Source organism: Schistocerca serialis, chromosome 3, assembly GCF_023864345.2.
Source record: "Schistocerca serialis cubense isolate TAMUIC-IGC-003099 chromosome 3, iqSchSeri2.2, whole genome shotgun sequence".
Classification (NCBI taxonomy): domain Eukaryota; kingdom Metazoa; phylum Arthropoda; class Insecta; order Orthoptera; family Acrididae; genus Schistocerca; species Schistocerca serialis.
The window spans coordinates 86,848,636-86,867,599 of record NC_064640.1 but is presented as its reverse complement, the minus strand read 5'-3'; the positions used below and the strand labels follow the sequence as shown (position 1 = coordinate 86,867,599).

The following is an 18,964-nucleotide window of genomic DNA, read 5'->3' as shown; positions in this document are numbered from 1 at the left end:
TGACAATGTGCCACGTCATGGGGCCAAAATTGTTCATGATTGATTTGAAGAACATTCTGTACAATTTGATCTGGCCACCCAGATCACCCAACATGAACCCCACTGAACATTTATGGGACATAACTGAGAGGTCAGTTCAAGCACCGGCAACACTTTTGCAATTATGGACGGCTATAGAGGCAGCAGGGCTTAATATTTCTGCAAGAGACTTCCAATGACTTGTTGAGCCCACACCAAGTAGTGTTGCTGCACTATGACAAGTAGGAGGAGGTCCAACATGATATTAAGAGGTATCTGATGACTTTTGTCACCACAGTACATGTACACATAGTACAAGTATTACAAAGAATTATTTATAGAAGAATTCCCACTGAAATAATTTCATGAAGTACCAATGACTCTTAAATGAAATTATCACTCAAGAAATTATATCTAAAATGAAGAACAGTAAGGCCCCAGGCCTAGTCAAATACCTGCCTGATTGTGGGAACTACTCAGAGTAGACTATGGCACCTGCCTCACAGAAATCATCAGTAACACCTTGAAATGCAGTGTAAACTCCAGATTTATGGATGGAAAGTACACTAGTACTTTATATAACAAGTGGATTGACACGGTTACAGATATTACAGAGGAGTTTCTGTTCTGTAGTGTCAAAATCTGGGAGAGAACTGTAAATGACCACTTTCAAATTATTAACACTGACTGGAAACCAATGTGCTTCACATAAAGTAAAGGCACTAGAGATCCAACACACTGAAAGAAAATTAACTGAAAATTCACATAAATACAGGGTGTTACAAAAAGGTACGGCCAAACTTTCAGAAAACATTCCTCACACACAAAGAAAGAAAATATGTTATGTGGACATGTGTCCGGAAACGCTTACTTTCCATGTTAGAACTCATTTTATTACTTCTCTTCAAATCACATTAATCATGGAATGGAAACACACAGCAACAGAATGTACCAGCATGACTTCAAACACTTTGTTACAGGAAATGTTCAAAATGTCCTCCGTTAGCGAGGATACATGCATCCACCCTCCGTCGCATGGAATCCCTGATGCACTGATGCAGCCCTGGAGAATGGTGTATCGTATCAGCCATCCACAATACAAGCACGAAGAGTCTCTACATTTGGTACCGGGATTGCGTAGACAAGAGCTTTCAAACGCCCCCATAAATGAAAGTCAAGAGGGTTGAGGTCAGGAGAGCATGGAGGCCATGGAATTGGTCCGCCTCTACCAATCCATCGGTCACCGAATGTGTTGTTGAGAAGCGTATGAACACTTCGACTAAAATGTGCAGGAGCTCCATTGTGCATGAACCACATGTTGTGTTGTACTTGTAAAGGCACATGTTCTAGCAGCACAGGTAGAGTATCCCGTATGAAATCATGATAACGTGCTCCGTTGAGCATAGGTGGAAGAATGTGGGGCCCAATCAAGACATCACCAACAATGCCTGCCCAAATGTTCACAGAAAATCTGTGTTGATGACGTGATTGCACAATTGTGTGCGGATTCTCGTCAGCCCACACACGTTGATTGTGAAAATTTACAATGTTCGTGATGAACACTAACCTGTTGATGCTATGTACTGATGTGCTTGATGCTAGTACTGTAGAGCAATGAGTCACGTGTCAACACAAGCACCGAGGTCAACATTACCTTCCTTCAATTGGGCCAACTGGCGGTGAATCGAGGAAGTACAGTACATACTGACAAAACTAAAATGAGCTCTAACATGGAAATTAAGCGTTTCTGGACACATGTCCACATAACATCTTTTCTTTATTTGTGTGTGAGGAATGTTTCCTGAAAGTTTGGCCGTACCTTTTTGTAACACCCTGTATATTATTTCAGTGTGTGTGAGAGAGAGAGAGAGAGAGAGAGAGAGAGAGAGAGAGAGAGAGAGAGCATAGGGGGTGGAGGGGGGAGAGGGAGCATGAGTTGTGCATCCATGCTTTGGCTTGGAAGATGTATTTTGTCAGGAGTCTTAGCAATTTACTGTCCTTTCTTTGGTTCCTATCTCCTGCTCAAATTTCTTCTATTTGGTGAATCATGATGTATCCTAATAATTTGATTTCTTTATGATTGTATGCAGCACAATGTAAACAGTGTGTCACTGTGCTTCAGACACATTCACATGAAGATCTCTCACCACTATGTAAACTTACACTAACTTGTATGCAGTGGCTATGTGATGTTTACAAAACAATAGTATTTACACACTTCATTATATTGGTAAATCAGGTAAGCTATGTGACTGTTTTATGACAAGAAATAAGTTTACGAACTGTATATATTTGTTTGACCAACAGGAAGAATTGCTGTTACAGAAAGGGGTAAAGTATAATATTAGTAAAAGATTGGTAGGTAAGCTATTAAAAATACTTTACCTCCCATAGAATTTGCAATGGACACAATCAAGATTTCGAAAGTTGATCAGAATAAAATTGCTATTGCAGCTGATAAAGTGATTGGTAGGGAGTCCAATATGACTAATGGTTGCATAAAAAATGATGTAAAGGTAGTAGAACGCATTAACAAGAAGTTAGCTGAAAACAGTGCTATTAACGTTAAAGCAGATAAGGGTAATTCAATGAGTGTGGTTACTAACTGTGAATATATTGAAAAATCCTTTAAGTTCTTTCAGGAGAATGGTATTAAAAGTGTTAATAGGGGCCATACTAATGAGACTAAAAATAAACTAACTGATAAGCTTAAGTCATGTAATGGAACTCTCTCTCCATGGGAGTTGCAATATATTAAAGTAATGAACTCGCTAGTTCCCAAATTGAGGGCGCAGATTAAGGCCCATAAGGAACTGAAACTGGTAAGCCCAATTGTTGATGGTAGTGCAGGCCTCGTATGTAAAGTAGCTAAAAAGTGTCTATGCTTTCTTAATATGTATTATAAATTCAACTGGAAGTTTTCAATTAAAAAAACAGTGTTGAGTTGACAAGTTTAATTAAAGATGTACCTATAACTGATGATATGACTTTCATTTCACTTGACATTGTGAACTTATATACTAATGTACCTGTGGATCAAACTGTTGATATTATCACCAACAGTCTTAGAAGACTGTGCACTTTTTTTTAAGCTGAAATCACTGAATTCATTCATTTGCTTTCTCTCTCTGTTTAAGATACATTTTTTTATGTTTAATGATAAAATATATGTTCAAAAACATGGCCTAAATATGGGCAGTACCATATCTGGATTTTTAGCAGACATTTTTATTAATTACCCTGAAGACAGATTCTTTCATAAATATCTCGATTTGGCTAGTAAAATTATTTATTACTACATATACATAGATCACAAACTCTTGTTAATTAAAGGAAACAGAACCAACATTGATGAGATTTCACCTAAATTTAACAGTCTGCAAGAGAATATTATTTTTACAGTTGAAGTGGGTACCAGAGGAGCGGGGTGGGGTGGAGGGTGTTCCATTAACTTCCTTCACCTAGTCATAAGAAATTAAAATGTGAAAATAGTAATCATGATGGAATTTTTAGCAAGAATACATGCATAGATGTTACTCTGGATTACAATTTCAACCATCTCAAATAACATAAGAAAGCCTTTTTCAGTTTTACCATTAACACGATGTTTAACCTCCAAGTATCAGAAACTGACCACAAAACTGAGCTTCAAACCATGCAATTTATAGCTAAAATGAATAATTATGCTAATGACTATGTAATGAACATTTACAATAAAATAGCTAAGACTTATGAGTAGGGAAGAATGACCCTAACAATTAATGAGGGACAGTGTAAAAAAATTTTTATACAACCATACTACAGTATTATGAGTACCAGGATAGCTACAATTTTCAAAAAAATTAATGTTGCTGTCTCACTTTTTACTGAAAATAGACTGGGCCATTTACAAACCAATAATACACATAAATTTAATTTTCTTCATGAATGAGGTTATACAGGCTGTACATAAAGTCTGGGAATACTTTCAATTATTTATTGCACAAGAACCAAACATTGCACGTATATCTTACATACGTCACTTTGAAGAAAAACCCTGAAAGTTTTTTTTTCTTCCCATGTATACCGCCACAACGTAGTTTGGTAATTTGCCAATAGTCAGAGTTCGACAAAAACAAGTGTGCTACAGTTGTTCAATGGATGTTCAGAACCAAGTACAGTAAGAAGCCACCAACAAGCAAGGCCATTTACCACTAATACAACAAATCTGTTACGATGGGTTGCTTGTACTCAGCAAAGAGAAGCGGACGTCCCAGTGTGAGTGAAGTGAATGTGGAGCACATACGAGAGACATTTTGTGTATATTTTACCTAAAAAACTATCCTTCACTGCATGACAAAAAGCTTTTCACCTTGTCCATGCATTTACTGGTGTTGAGTTACGGCTTTTCCATTTACTAATTTAATAAAAATAAAAAATATGTTACACAGGCATGCATATTGGTGCATCATGCATCCCATGAACTCGAAATGGCTTCAATGAAAGTGTGGAAAGTCCTGCACAGAAGCTGCCTTTGAAACCATTCAAATTGGAGCTAGTGCAGAAGCTCAATGATGATGACAAAGACAAGCATTTTGAGTTTTGTTCGCAATTGCAACAACTGAATGAGGATGGGGATGGCATTGTTGATCGCTTAATTTTTAGCGACGAAGCCACATTTCACACTTATGGGAAAGTTAACAGGCACAATTGTCGAATTTGGGATACAAAGCATCCACACGAATGCATTGAATTTGAGTGTGATTCCCCAAAGGTAAATGTTTTTTGTGCCTTGTCATGCCGAAAACTGTACGGGCCATTCTTCTTCGCTGAGAGCCCTGTCACTGGACATTCCTACTTAGACATGTTGCAGCAAAGGCTGATGCCTCAAATGCAATTGGACTCTCCATTCATCTTTCAGCAGGATAGGGCTCCACCTCATTTTCATTGTGAAGTTCGTTGGTACCTAAATATGGAGCTGCAGCATCGATGGATCAGCCATGTTACAGAAGGGGACAGATGTTTTCTGAAATGGCCTCCCCGATCACCAGATATCATTCCGTGTGACTTTTTTCTCTGTGGACACATTAAAGATCTGGTGTATGTACCACCTCTAGCATGTGATGTACCAGAGCTCCAGGAGAGAATACAGGAAGTGACTGCCATAGTCAACAAAGCCATGCTGGGATGGGTCTGCTACACTGAGGAGAAAAGGGCAGATAGTTCAATCTCCTTGAGAAGATTGGAGATATTCTGTAATCAAAAATCATTTGGTTACACCTTGCTTAATGAGCAGACAGCAATGAGGAGCACCCATTTTTAGGGGTACTTTAAATGCGATCCAATTATTTTGAAAGTATGGGACAATCCACCAGTCCATTGGTGTCACACGATTACTCACGATCTGACTACACATGATATAATTGATGTGTTAAGCTTCTCCTCCAATAATTTTCATTTTCATCTTGTTTTACATGTTCAATAACATCAAACTATGTGATTATTTGTCCCACTGAGGGTTTGTTATGTACAATTACGGACATTTAAGGTATTTTTCTATGAAGTGTACCACAGTCGCTCACTATATTTGTTTCACTTAGAAGTAATAATTTACAGGTGAAGCAAAAATTAATATTAATATAAAATGATGGTGTGAAAACTGTTATTACTTGTTGGATTTCTTCAATTATTAAATGAATTACAGTCATATAAACTTCGTTAATAAACGTTGGAGGTTTTGTGAATGTCAAGTCAGAGGGTGTCATTTCTCCTATTGATGTATCTTTTATATTATTTATATTCTTGATTTCTCACATTAAAAAATGGCATTTTTAATTTTAACTAGTGTTTTACTGTTCTTTTGTATAATGTCTTGGCCCCCATTTAAATAAAATATACTCTGTGTAATAAGTTATTTGAATAAAGAGGTTCTGTGATGCCTATGTCATGCACCGAACTTTGCTGCTTGTAATTGTAAGTTGCATGCTCAGTTCAAAATTTGTTTGTTAGCTGCTATGTTCTTCTATATTGACGCCATGTTGAAGTTGTAATTGGTGCTTTTATTACATGAGTCTTCAAGACTCTAATATTTGGAATGTACTATGTGTCATAAATGTAATGTACTCAATGTGACTTATGCCTATGTTATGAATATGGTTTTAATGTCTGATTTTATGTCTTATACTCTTCTTAGCATTGAAGTAGTCACATGATGAATGAAATCAACTTGCTGTAACAAATGATTTAAGACCTCTTATGACTGATGCTTACAATTTTCTTGTTTACAATACTAATATTTAATTAGCTTCCATAACTGGTTTTGTAGTAGGCGCCAATCATCAGATTGCTATGAGTAATTTTTTCACCATCTTAACTGCCTGTGTTAAAGTGTGCAAAATTACAGTCACCTGTAGATTAATACATTTTTTCAGTTCCAGCCACAGCAGCAATCCAAATAAACAACAACAGTGTCTCACATTGTTTATTACACTCATCTCAATGAAATTCCAACACATGATGAAAAAGGAAAGATTTACATTCAAATACACGATATAGTATTGCACTAATCTCAATTAAGATGTATTTAATATGTCGGAAGAAAGGTTACATTATCTTACACGAATAATTAACTTGAGAAATATTTGTGCTAGGGGAGTGACATACTTATGGAATACTCACCAAATGCAAATATGAAAAAAAAAAGAATACCAACAATATTTGGACCATTTTGAAAGAACCCAGAATATTTTGTATGCCAATGTTTTACCCTGGTTGATAGCCAGCAGTCCTACACAAAACAGGCAAAGTCAGTTTCATCTGCCATGAATGTTAGCTAGTGTTTTATGCAATGCAAAATGAATTCTTCTTATTGATTACTTCTGAAAAGATAAAAGAGTAACTGATGATCAACTAGACGGAAAAATTGAGAATAGGTGTGGATTGAAGTAGAGAAAAGACCTTTCCTCAGTACGATGAACTTTCGTCAGTGGGAAAACTAAGCAATCTGAAATACAAGTTGCTGCAACATCCACCTTGTGCACTGTAATTAGCACCCTCTGACTTATACCCACATCTAAAAAAATGTTGTTGGAATAAGTTTTCAGTCCAATAATAATATTATGGCAGTCATACACGGATAATTTTCATACCTACCAGAATAACACATTGTGGATGGAATCTGCAAAATGGAAAATTGTTAGACAACTCGCACTGACCTAAATGTGGCCTGTGTCAAAACTGTGTATATTTTACCTAAAAAACTATCCTTCACTGCATGACAAAAAGCTTTTCACCTTGTCCATGCATTTACTGGTGTTGAGTTACGGCTTTTCCATTTACTAATTTAATAAAAATAAAAAATATGTTACACAGGCATGTTTACCGAGAAGAAGGAAGGATCTCATCAATAACACAGTTAAAGATGGAGCACAGGCTTAAATTGTGCAAGGGTGATGAAGGAAATTAGCTAAGCGCTTTCGCAGGAATTGTCTTGACATTCACCTAAAGTCATTTAAGGGAGTCACAGAATAGCTAAATCTGGCTCACTGGATGGGGATTGGAACTGCTGTTCTCAAATACAGCGTCTTATCACTGCACCACCCAGCTCAATATTTCAGTGGGAAAGGATAAGCAGAAAATTAGATACACTATAAAAAGTACTTACCCTTCAGGTAATTCAGTGAGTCTGTTTCCTGACAAATCAACGACTGTTACAGATGCAAAAGCAGCTTCATCAAATACATATGGGGGAACATCTGTTAGATTTTTCTTTGCCAGATTCAGACAACGAGTTACTCTCAAGTTAAACCTGAAAGCAAGTAAAAGCAGATGTCTGTTGGTAGCAACACCATATAAAACAGATAAAGTAATTCAAGAAAAACTAGGGTATAGGTAAAATAGCCATGGTTACTGAGACCATATATCATTTTAAGGCTGGTAATGAAATTCAAAACAAATGACATGATTGGCAAGGATGGGAAAGGAAATGGACCATGTGCTTTTCAAAGAAATCATCCTGGCATTTACCTTCATCAGTTTTGGATATTTGAATGTCATTCTCCCAAATACAAGTTTTAAGATGTATGTAACATTCCCAACAGTTTATAAATTGCATAGCAAAAAGTAATTTATTTTAATAACAGTATAACTTATGCAATAATGGCCATTTGAAAGTAAGTGACACATGGTGTCGATGATATTCTTGCAGCTGTTGTGTGTACACGTTGTTCCTTCAGTCTAATTATCATAACTATCTGAATGTTTCGTGATCAATGAAGATTATATAAAAGTAGTATGTCCAACATTTAGACAACATAAATATGGTACACAAATCACCAATTTATTTTCACAATAAACAATTAATATGAATTATTTTATCAATTTAACCCTATCATATTGTCCTCAGATTCATCCTGATCTCCTTACATTTTTACTGACTCCTAGCCCAGTATTGATCTCACGGAGTGTAGTATGCTAACCGCTGCACCCCTCAGTGTGCTGAACACTGCATGCCTACACTAAATAAATAAAAAATAAAATAACTGTTTCTGCTAATTTCATAAATGTTCTGACCTGTGCAAGACTGTAGTGTGGTCCACTATATCACATGCTTTTTCTTAATCGAGAAAGATATCTACTGTCCTCAACTTATCGTTTAGTCAGGTGTCTCATACAGAAAAAAAATAATTTGAATTGGCGACAATTCTATCCTGAAGACAAACTGTGGGTATCACTACAATTCCACCTATCAAGATGTGTTGGTACTCTTTTTATAGACGACCTCCTTAAATCATTTGCAAATCCTGTTAGTAACGAAATCAGACTGTAATTGTCAGCCGGCCTGTGTGGCCGTGCGGTTCTAGGCGCTACAGTCTGGAACCGCGTGACCGCTATGGTCGCAGGTTCAAATCCTGCCTCGGGCATGGATGTGTGTGATGTCCTTAGGTTAGTTTGGTTTAAGTAGTTCTAAGTTCTAGGGGACTGATGACCGCAGATGTTAAGTCCCATAGTGCACAGAGCCTTTTTTTTTTTTTTTTTTTTTTTTGTAATTGTCAATATTATCCATTTATTCATTTTTATACAATGGATTAATAAAGAGTATCTTCATCTGTCTGGAAACTGACTGAGAAAAAAGAGAGTCCACAAATAGAGGACCGCACTAATGTGTCACACCATTATCTTTTTTGTTTTCCCAGGAAATATATGTATTATACCAAATAAGCACCTCATTATCAGTTCAAAATGAAGATTGAGAAATTTATTATGGATATTTAAAAAAACTATCAGAGCTCAATTCATATCTAATAAAATGCTGAATGACATTCCACAGAACAAGGCTGACTTTTTGTATATTCCTAGGACAGACTGAGTGTATGTTACAGAAATCCAATATGATAACTATCTACAAAATGACAAAACAAACTAGTGGGTGCCTGAGACTGACTACGGACAAAAAACATCTGCTCATAACACTGGAAATATATTTCATATCATGAGTCTGCAGAAGAGTTTGAAACATAAAATAATCTATAAATAGCAGGATTCTGTTACACACACTGTAATGAATGCAGGCAGCAACATCTAAACAATTCTGCCATACCAAAGTAAATGTTACGTAGAGGTGATTATGTCATCAATTTCAGTACCTTAAAAATTTTGCCTAACATTGACAATTACCACATGTGTTTAATATTAATAAATAAGTGAAAAACTTTAACATACTGAGAGAAAGCCTAAAATGGATGGTATATGGATGCTGCTATGACATCAAATCTGTATTGCACAATATAAATTATGTGCACAAAAAATAATCTGTGCACTTTGTTTAAAGCAATTCCTTTGACAATAAATGTTCATCATGTTAAACAAATTCCTAGAAGTGACAATGCATAGGTGTAGGTAATACAATAGTCAAATAGTTCAGTCATTACTCATGTAATGGACTGACTAAACGTTCAGCTCCATAATGTTAGTGACACTGTAGCTGGTGTAAAAGAGAGATAAGTTATAAATTGGTCACACAATCCATATTTAATGGCATCTGAAGTCTGTAGGATCAACATCACATTTCATTATGACAGAATAATTTATATATTGATATAAGGCCAGCAAAATTTTCAGACTTACAGCATCACAGAAATAATGGAAAACCTTGGTTGGTTGGCACTCAAACAAGTATGGTAATTATCTTATGAGGTCATACTAATTAATGCTGATGATGTGATTATGGAAAACAATTGCAAGAATATCCTGCATATCACTTTTGTAGCAATCATGAAATAAAGGTTAGGGAAACTACACATTGTAAACAGCATATATGCAATCATTTCTCTGATGCTTCATCTGTGAACAAAATGGGAACCCCAATCAAAAGTTATGCTACATATTTTAAGATTACTATCAGGATACAGATACAAAATGTACCATAAAAAAATCACAATAAAAATAGAAGCAAAAAGGAAATAATGCAGTGTAACTTCCCATTTCATATGCTTGAGAAGTTTATAAACAGCACTTGATTGAGAGCTAATCAGATAGTCAAATGAAATGCATCAAAGACAGTTATGCTGAACAATATAAATGCTATGATAACAAGAAACAAATTAGCAAACAGCACATAAAAAGATTAAACTATTGTGCCAATTCCCCCCCCCCCCCAAAAAAAAACATATACAAACACTTTAAGACAAACAAATTTATATGATAACACACAAGCTTCAAACAACTAGAGTACAAACAATTGATGAAGTGCAGTTAACTAAATAAAGATGTTAATTCACATATTTTGATCTCAACAGTTGTTTAGTTGTGACTTTGACAGAGAGAGACACAACACATAACATTCGAAACAGGCATTTTCTATAAAGGTCTTGCTTATCCACAATTTTCGTGCCCTATAGTCCTTCAGATTACAAACTAAGAGCAACACTGTGAAAATTGAAGAATCTAAGCTATAAAAATTTTTGGTGACATTAAAATCTCAAACATGTTCTTCCAAGTTTTACATCCATTTCATTTCATGAAACTGTAATTACCTGTTGGGAAACTCCACTTCTTCATCCTCCTCAGCCCTGCCTTCAGGATGATTTGCCTCATCTAACTTCTTACGCAACCACTGCAGTAAGTAAGGTGTTCCACATAATACAACATCCCTACGTACTTCTGACAAAGGGTTACCATCTACATGCAAGCTGCTCAAATGTGGTAGCAGGGCCAGTGTAGCAGGCAAACTGTAACAAGAAAAATATTAATTTGTATAAAAACAGTACCCATATAAAGAAGGTGAGTCAGTAAATAATAGTATTATAGCTTAAATTTTTAATAAATTTTAATAATGTGTGTAGAATCTGACACTATGAATATTAATGTGTTGATGAAGAGTGGTACCAGCAAGTGTATACTCGTGGATGACTCAAGACATTGCTTCAGACAGCCGCCACTAGGTGTGTTCTGCTTGGCGTAAGTAAAACTAAGTTTACAATCACTTGCACAGGCACTGACACAGAGCCCAACGGAAGAAACAGGCAGTACTGTGGTTGATGAGGAAGATGATGATGATGATGATGATGAAGATGATGATGATGATGATGATGAAGTTCAAAAAGTGAATGCTTCACCAGAAGTGAAGTTCAGAGCATAACAAAAGGCATTGTAAGCATATGTAAACAGTCCTGGGAATGATCCATACCAAAAGACATCAACAAAGACAAGGTCAAAAAATCTACTACCAACAGCACATATTGAAGGCTTCATAAGGAAAGGAAGGAAGATTAGGATTTGATTCCTCATTGACACTGAGGTCATTAAGAGACAGAGAAAAGCTCAGAATGAGTCAAGAATGGAAAAGGAAATCAGTCATGCCCTTCCAAAGGAATATCTCAGAATTTGCCTGGAGCAATTGGGGGAAATCACGGAGAACCTAAATCTGGATGGTTGGATGTGGATTTGAACCACCATCCTCCAAAATGTGAGTCCAGTGTGCTAACCACTACACCAACCAACTCAGTAAACGGCTTCAGAGAACACTAGAAGCTGTCAGGCAAGTGGAGGGCCCTACATTCTACTAGCAGTCTTGTATCAGTGGACAGGCCCAAGTGGTATACCAATAGCAGTAACATCCCTGCTTGAGCGAGTTATAACCAAAACACTAAGCATGAATATCTCTGACTTGACTTCCAAATCAGTACTCATGCTGAATGGGGAATCAAAACCACTGTCTGATACTAAACCCTCTTCCCCCTATAATCTGCAAGCAGGATCATATAGGAAGGGGGGAGACTGGTTGTGGAACCCCGCCAAAGGCTTCCATCATACTACTTCACCTCAATCGGCTGGGCTGGATGTCAGTGCCATCTGAGGGATTGTTAGGTGATAGACAATTCCAGTGGAGCAACTACGTCCTGCCTGGAGGAGAGTGGGTGCCGGCTGCAGTCCAGATGGGGACAGTAATTCTGCCTTTACAGGCACTGCAATCTGTGGATGCTCAACCTCTGCCGACTGCTTGGGGAGTGGATCGCTGGCATTGGTGGGAACTGGAAGTGGCTTATGGGGTGGAAGCAATTCCACCTCCATTGTATCCAATCGCTGGTCGTTGTTGACCCCCATGTTGGTGCCTAAACTGAGACAGAGGTTGTAGCTGTGACAGGCAGGCTTGTCCCAGGTGTATTTGCCTGAATCATGCCCAGTCAGCTGCAGTGGAGAGAGGTGGGGATGGGGGGAGGGGATATATTACAGTGTGGGCAGAGCTGATTTTGATGTTTGACTATATGCTCCTGGCTAGCTGAAACCTCAAACATTTGTTGCTCCCTATTGCCGATGATGGTGCTTTGGCTTGGCCCAAGGTTCCAACTGAAAATGCATGGCCATATATGGAGGTCACAAAGTAATAAGGCTGTGTGCACGGGTGGTGGGCTCGGTGAGTTGGGTGCACCAGGTAGAATAGGGGGCGAGTCCTGTGCCTGTGTGGAATTTTGGCTGGACTGTGTACATTTACAGAGGGGGGGGGGGGGGGGGAGTCCAGTATGTTATGAGGGAGTTGGTGAATGCTTGCCCAGTCAGCTGTCATCATCATCATCATCATCTCCTCGTACATCAGCATTTTGAAGGTCCTAACCATCTGCTCAGCTTCAGAAGTGGATGCTGGATGGAATGAGGTGGTGAAATGCATATGCTGTGAATTGAGAGATATTGTCAGAAACCAGGATGGAAGGTGCCCCTTCTATTGCAAATGTGATGGTGAGGGCACGGTTGGTAGCTGTTGTGGTGGTCAAATCCCTCCGTGTCACATATGGAATCTTAGAGAGGGCATTGACAAATAGCAACCACACTGATCCTCAGAATGGTCTGGCAAAATCAATATGACTCTTTTCCAGGGGTGGTCAGGGCAGTGCTGATTGATTATGGGCACAAATGTGGCAGCTCTGGCTCTTACCTTCTATGGTGGCATCAACACTGGGCCAGTACACATGATGTCGCATTACTGCTTTCACTCTGCACATTCTCCAACATGCAGCTGAAGAGGCTTCAGCATGCAAGAGTGTAACTACCATCCGGCATCCAGATTCCCCCAGAGCTATCTATCACTGGTTGCAATAATTCAGCATCATAACGAAAATCGTGTGTGCCATCCCAGGTCTGCATCTTAGGCAAGTGCGTTGGCCAACCCCTCCATACAGCAGACAACACCCTGGGAAGTAGCCTGTTTTTGTTGCTAGTTCATGTGCCATAACTGGAAATTCATTGAAGGTGTGTTACGAGTGGTGCCAAAAGTAAGAAACAGCCCTTTATGCTTATCAATCTCTGCATCTAGGCCATACATTAAGTAGGAAAGTGCACCAGCATTCGAATGCTGCGTCGGGGGCGTACAATGGATCTCACAATTATCGATACCGAGGAACAATGACCATTGCTGCAGCCACTCCACCATTTTATTGGGAAGTTTAGAGTGTGGACTAAATAGCAAAAAAGGGGGGCTTGTGACTGTCGATCACGTGAAATTTATTACCACTGCAATATATGTGAAACTTCTTAGTGGCATATACAATAGCCAATGCCTCTTTCTCTATTGGCAAATACATTTAATGTTCTTGATTAAAATGTAATGGGCTGTTCTGTGCAATCAATGTATTTATGGGACAGTATGACGGCAATGCTGCAAGCTGAGGCATCAGTCACTAGCATTAAGAGTTTACCCATATTGGATGTTGCTAAACAAGAGGCCAACCAAAGGCACTTTATAAGATGCAAGAAAGCTTTTTGGCATAGTTCTGATCACACAAATGTAACTCCTTTTTTACAGAACTGTTCACGCAATTTATTACTCAAGCAGGAAATCAGGGCAGCAAGGTAAAAATTCATCATAATCATTATCATCATCATTATCACTACCACTTCCAATACCACTACCAATACCACTACCACCACCATTACCACCACCACCCACCAAAAGCATTATGTCTTTTTTTGTTTTGTCTGCCATGGTACCCATCGCTTTCCTGGGCATTGATCCGAGACTGTTTTGGATACTAGTAGTAACTGCGGAAATTCACCTGGCTGCCTTACAAGTGCTGCACAAGCACAGTTGGCTAGGGGGGCTGATTTTTTGTTGCCTTCTGACCTGCCTGATTTTCTTTTACGGGTTTACTCCCCTACGGAGGACGCCTTCCCTACACCTAAGAGTCCATCACACCCTTTACAGGGAAAACATTTCGTATTATACACTACTGGCCATTAAATTTGCTACACCACAAAGATGATGTGCTACAGACACGAAATTTAACCGACAGGAAGAAGATGCTGTGATATGCAAATGATCAGCTTTTCAGAGCATTCACACAAGGTTGGCGCCGGTGGCGACACCTACAACGTGCTGACATGAGGAAAGTTTCCAACCAATTTCTCATACATAAACAGCAGTTGACTGGCGTTGCCTGGTGAAACATTGTTGTGATGCCTCGTGTAAGGAGGAGAAATGGGTACCATCACATTACCGACTTTGATAAAGGTCAGGTTGTAGCCTATCGCGATTGCGGTTTATCGTATCGTGACATTTCTGCTCACGTTGGTCGAGATCCAATGACTGTTATCAGAATATGGAATCGGTGGGTTCAGGAGGGTCATATGGAACGCCGTGCTTGATCCCAACGGCGTCCTATCACTAGCAGTCGAGATGACAGACATCTTATCCGCATGGCTGTAACGGATTGTGCAGCGACGTCTTGATCCCTGAGTCAACAGATGGGGACGTTTTCAAGACAACAACCATCTGCACAAACAATTTGACGACATTTGCAGCAGCATGGACTATCAGGTCGGAGACCATGGTTGAGGCTACCCTTGATGCTGCATCACAGACAGGAGCGCCTGCAGTGGTGTACTCGATGACGAACCTGGGTGCACGAATGCAAAACGACATTTTTTTTGGATGACTCCAGGATCTGTTTACAGCATCATGATGGTCATATCCGTGTTTGGCGACATCATGGTGAATGCACATTGGAAGCATGTATTCGTCATCGCCATACTGGCGTATAACCCGGCGTGATGGTATGGGGTGCCATTGGTTACACGTGTCGGTCACCTCTTGCTCGCATTGACGGTACTTTGAACAGTGGACGTTATGTTTCAGATGTGTTACGACCCGTGGCTCTACCCTTCATTCAATCCCTGCGAAACCCTACATTTCAGCAGGATAATGCACGACCGCATGTTGTAGGTCCTGTTCTGGATACAGATAATATTTGCCTGCTGCCCTGGCCAGCACATCCTCCAGATCTCTCACCAATTGAAAACGTCTGGTCAATGGTGGCCGAGCAACTGGTTCGTCACAATACGCCAGTCACTACTCTTGATGAACTGTGGTATCGTGTTGAAGTTGCATGGGCACCTGTACCTGTACACTCCATCCAAGCTCTGTTTGACTCAATGCCCAGGCGTATCAAGGCCGTTATTACGGCTAGAGGTGGTTGTTCTGCGTACAGATTTCTCAGGATCTATGCACCAAATTGTGTGAAAATGTAATCACATGTCAGTTCTAGTATACTATATTTGTTCAATGAATGCCCATTTATCATCTGCATTTCATCTTGGTGTAGCAATATTAATGGCCAGTAGCGTAATTAACTTTGCCCGGGAGTGACAGTATTTCTGAGGTTTTGGGAGCTGGTAAGTTACTGATTGCATCCACATGATCCCGTTTAGGTGTGAGCCCTTTTTTTTTTTACATAATATATGGCTTAAGTCCTTTACACCTGGCTCAAATAAACTATATTTGTTGCAAACAACACACACTATGTGATCAAACGTGTCCGTACATTTGGCTGAAAATGATTTACAAGTTTGTGGTGCCCTCCATCAGCAACGCTGGAATTCAATACGGTGTTGGCCCACCATTAGCCTTGATGACAGCTTCCATTCTTGCAGGCATACATTCAATCAGGTGCTGGAAGGTTTCTTGGGGAATGGCAGCCCATTCTTCATGGAGTGCTGCATTGATAAGAGGTATCGATGTCAGTTGGTGAGGCCTGGCACGAAGTTGGCATTCCAAAACATCCCAAAGGTGTTCTATAGGATCTAGGTCAGGACTCTGTGCAGGACAGTCCATTACAGGGATGTTATTGTTGTGTAAGGACTCTGCCACAGGCCATGCATTATGAACAAGTACTTGATCACGTTGAAAGATGCAATCGAAATCCCCAAATTGCTATTCAACAGTGGGAAGGCCTGTGCTGTGATAGTGCCACGCAAAACAATGAGGGGTGCAAGCCCTCTCCAAGAAAAACATGACCACACGACAACACTACCGCCTCCGAATTTTACTGTTGGCACTACACAAGCTGGCAGATAACGTTCACCGGGCATTCACCATACCCACACCATGCCATCGGATAGCCACATTGTGTACTGTGATTTGTCATTCCACACAACATTTCTCCACTGTTCAATCATCCAATGTTTACGCACCTTACACCAAGCAAGGTGTCGTTTGGTATTTACCGGTGTGATGTGTGGCTTATAAGCAGATGCTCGACCATGAAACCCAACTTTTCTCACCTCCCACCTAACTGTCATAGTACTTGCAGTGGATCCTGATGCACTTTGGAATTCCAGTGTCATGGTCTGGATAGATGTCTGCCTATTACACATTACAACCCTCTTCAACTGTCGGCAGTCTCTGTCAGTCAACAGACAAGGATGGCCTGTACGCTTTTGTGCTGTAGATGTCCCTTCACATTTCCACTTCACTGTCACATTGGAATCAGTGGACCTTGGGATGTTTAGGAGTGTGGAAATCTTGCGTACAGACATATTACACAAGTGCCACCCAATTACCTGACCACGTTTGAAGTGCGTGAGTTCCACGAAGCGCCTCATTCTGCTGTCTCACGATGTCTAATGACTACAACATCACTGATATGGAATACCTGGCAGCAGCACAATGCACTTAATATGAGAAACGTATGGTTTTGGGGTGTCTGGACACTTTTGATCACATAGTCTATGTAGATTCTGTACGTGCTGTTCCCTAGTGCCTTCAGTATTAGCAAGTCATCCAAATAATTAAAACAACTGGGTGTACTTTGGATAAGTTGCTCAAGGTGTGTCTGACATTTCAGGGGAGACTGTAGCTCCAAATGGCAGTCCGTTATAACGATATGTGCTAAATCATGTATTTATAACCAAAAACTGTTTTGTCTTATCACCTACAGATAACTGGAAATAGGCACCTGCCAGACCAACTATGTATGTTGCCCATTAGTTACACTTTAACCTGAATAACACCACCAAACTCAGGCACTGCAGATTGCTTTAAGGATATGTGGGCTTGGAACCCTGTTTCACAGCCTAATGTAAGTTCAGACAGTTGCTTATATTGCAGATATATGTTCTTTGAATCAAATCACGGCTGAAGCTAGATTCACTTGCTCTCAAATTCAGAAACCAGATAGTGCAAAACCATCTATTCCAAAAATGTTAGCCATTGTCGAAGAGTTTACTACGAGGAGGGTTATATGCAAAGAGGTATTTTTATCCTTCACTTGGACTACAGTATGATCTCACAATGGAATCTAATGTCCACTGTAAGTCACCACTCTGTGCTGAGGATGGCACAAATGTGGGGAGCCAATGCACCAGAACATGTCCACATTAATCAAAGACATCAATTGGAATTCTACAACTGCTCCATTAATTTTCAGCTGCACCAAGAGTTCCTGCATCCTGTCTGCTGCTTCTGATATGGGCACTGGCAAAATAGTGTGCACCATGCTGGGGTTTGTTGTTGTTGTTGCCCACCAGCCAAGGCAGCCAATTGTTAGGTGCCCTGGTTTGCAAATGAAAAACATCATTGATGCCTTGGGCCACAATATGGACTCAAGTTGAGTGCAACAACTTTTCTGAGACTCTTTGACAATAACACGGAGGAAACTTTTGTATCAGTTTCTGTTCACTCTGGGACACACCAGCGGCTGACAAAGTGCTTCTAGTCATGCGTATCTACCAACAATGAGGGCGACAGACCATGAACTACTGCTCTAACTACTGATATCACTTTGCCAGGCTACCATACTGTCATATACGACCACATACTCAGTAAATCAGATGATGATGATGATGATGATGATGATGATGATGATGTCATGTGACTAGGGCCTTCCGTCGGGTAATTATGTCAAAAAGCACACATCCCAAATTGATGCTACTCCGATAACTCGTATTCTGGTTTTTACTGCAGTTACCAACCTTTGGGAACATGCAGCAAACTGTTTTACCAACTTTCCAACATCCTCCACTTAAAATACAATGTTTGTTTTTAATATATCTAACTTATTTTTAATTATTCAACAGTGGTAGTTATTACTTACTATTTTTCTATGAGAGAAGTTATAGTATATGTTTCACAATAGCATTTCTAAATTACTCAAACTTTGACTGTTGAAGAGGTTCGGTAAATATGTCTGACAACTACTGC

At 39.4% G+C, this 18,964-nt stretch overlaps 1 protein-coding gene across 1 annotated transcript in view; it reads right to left on the bottom strand.

Annotated features, from left to right (window-relative positions):
- Nucleotides 1-18,964, bottom strand: part of LOC126469752 (leucine-rich repeat-containing protein 40-like) — a 214,873-nt gene that overhangs the window by 42,419 nt on the left and 153,490 nt on the right. Inside the window, exons 7-8 of the mRNA XM_050096966.1 lie at nt 11,031-11,225; nt 7,661-7,804 (exon numbers count right to left, since the gene is read on the bottom strand). Of these exons, the coding sequence (XP_049952923.1) occupies nt 7,661-7,804; nt 11,031-11,225 (339 nt within the window). The remainder of the gene's footprint in view (nt 1-7,660; nt 7,805-11,030; nt 11,226-18,964) is intronic.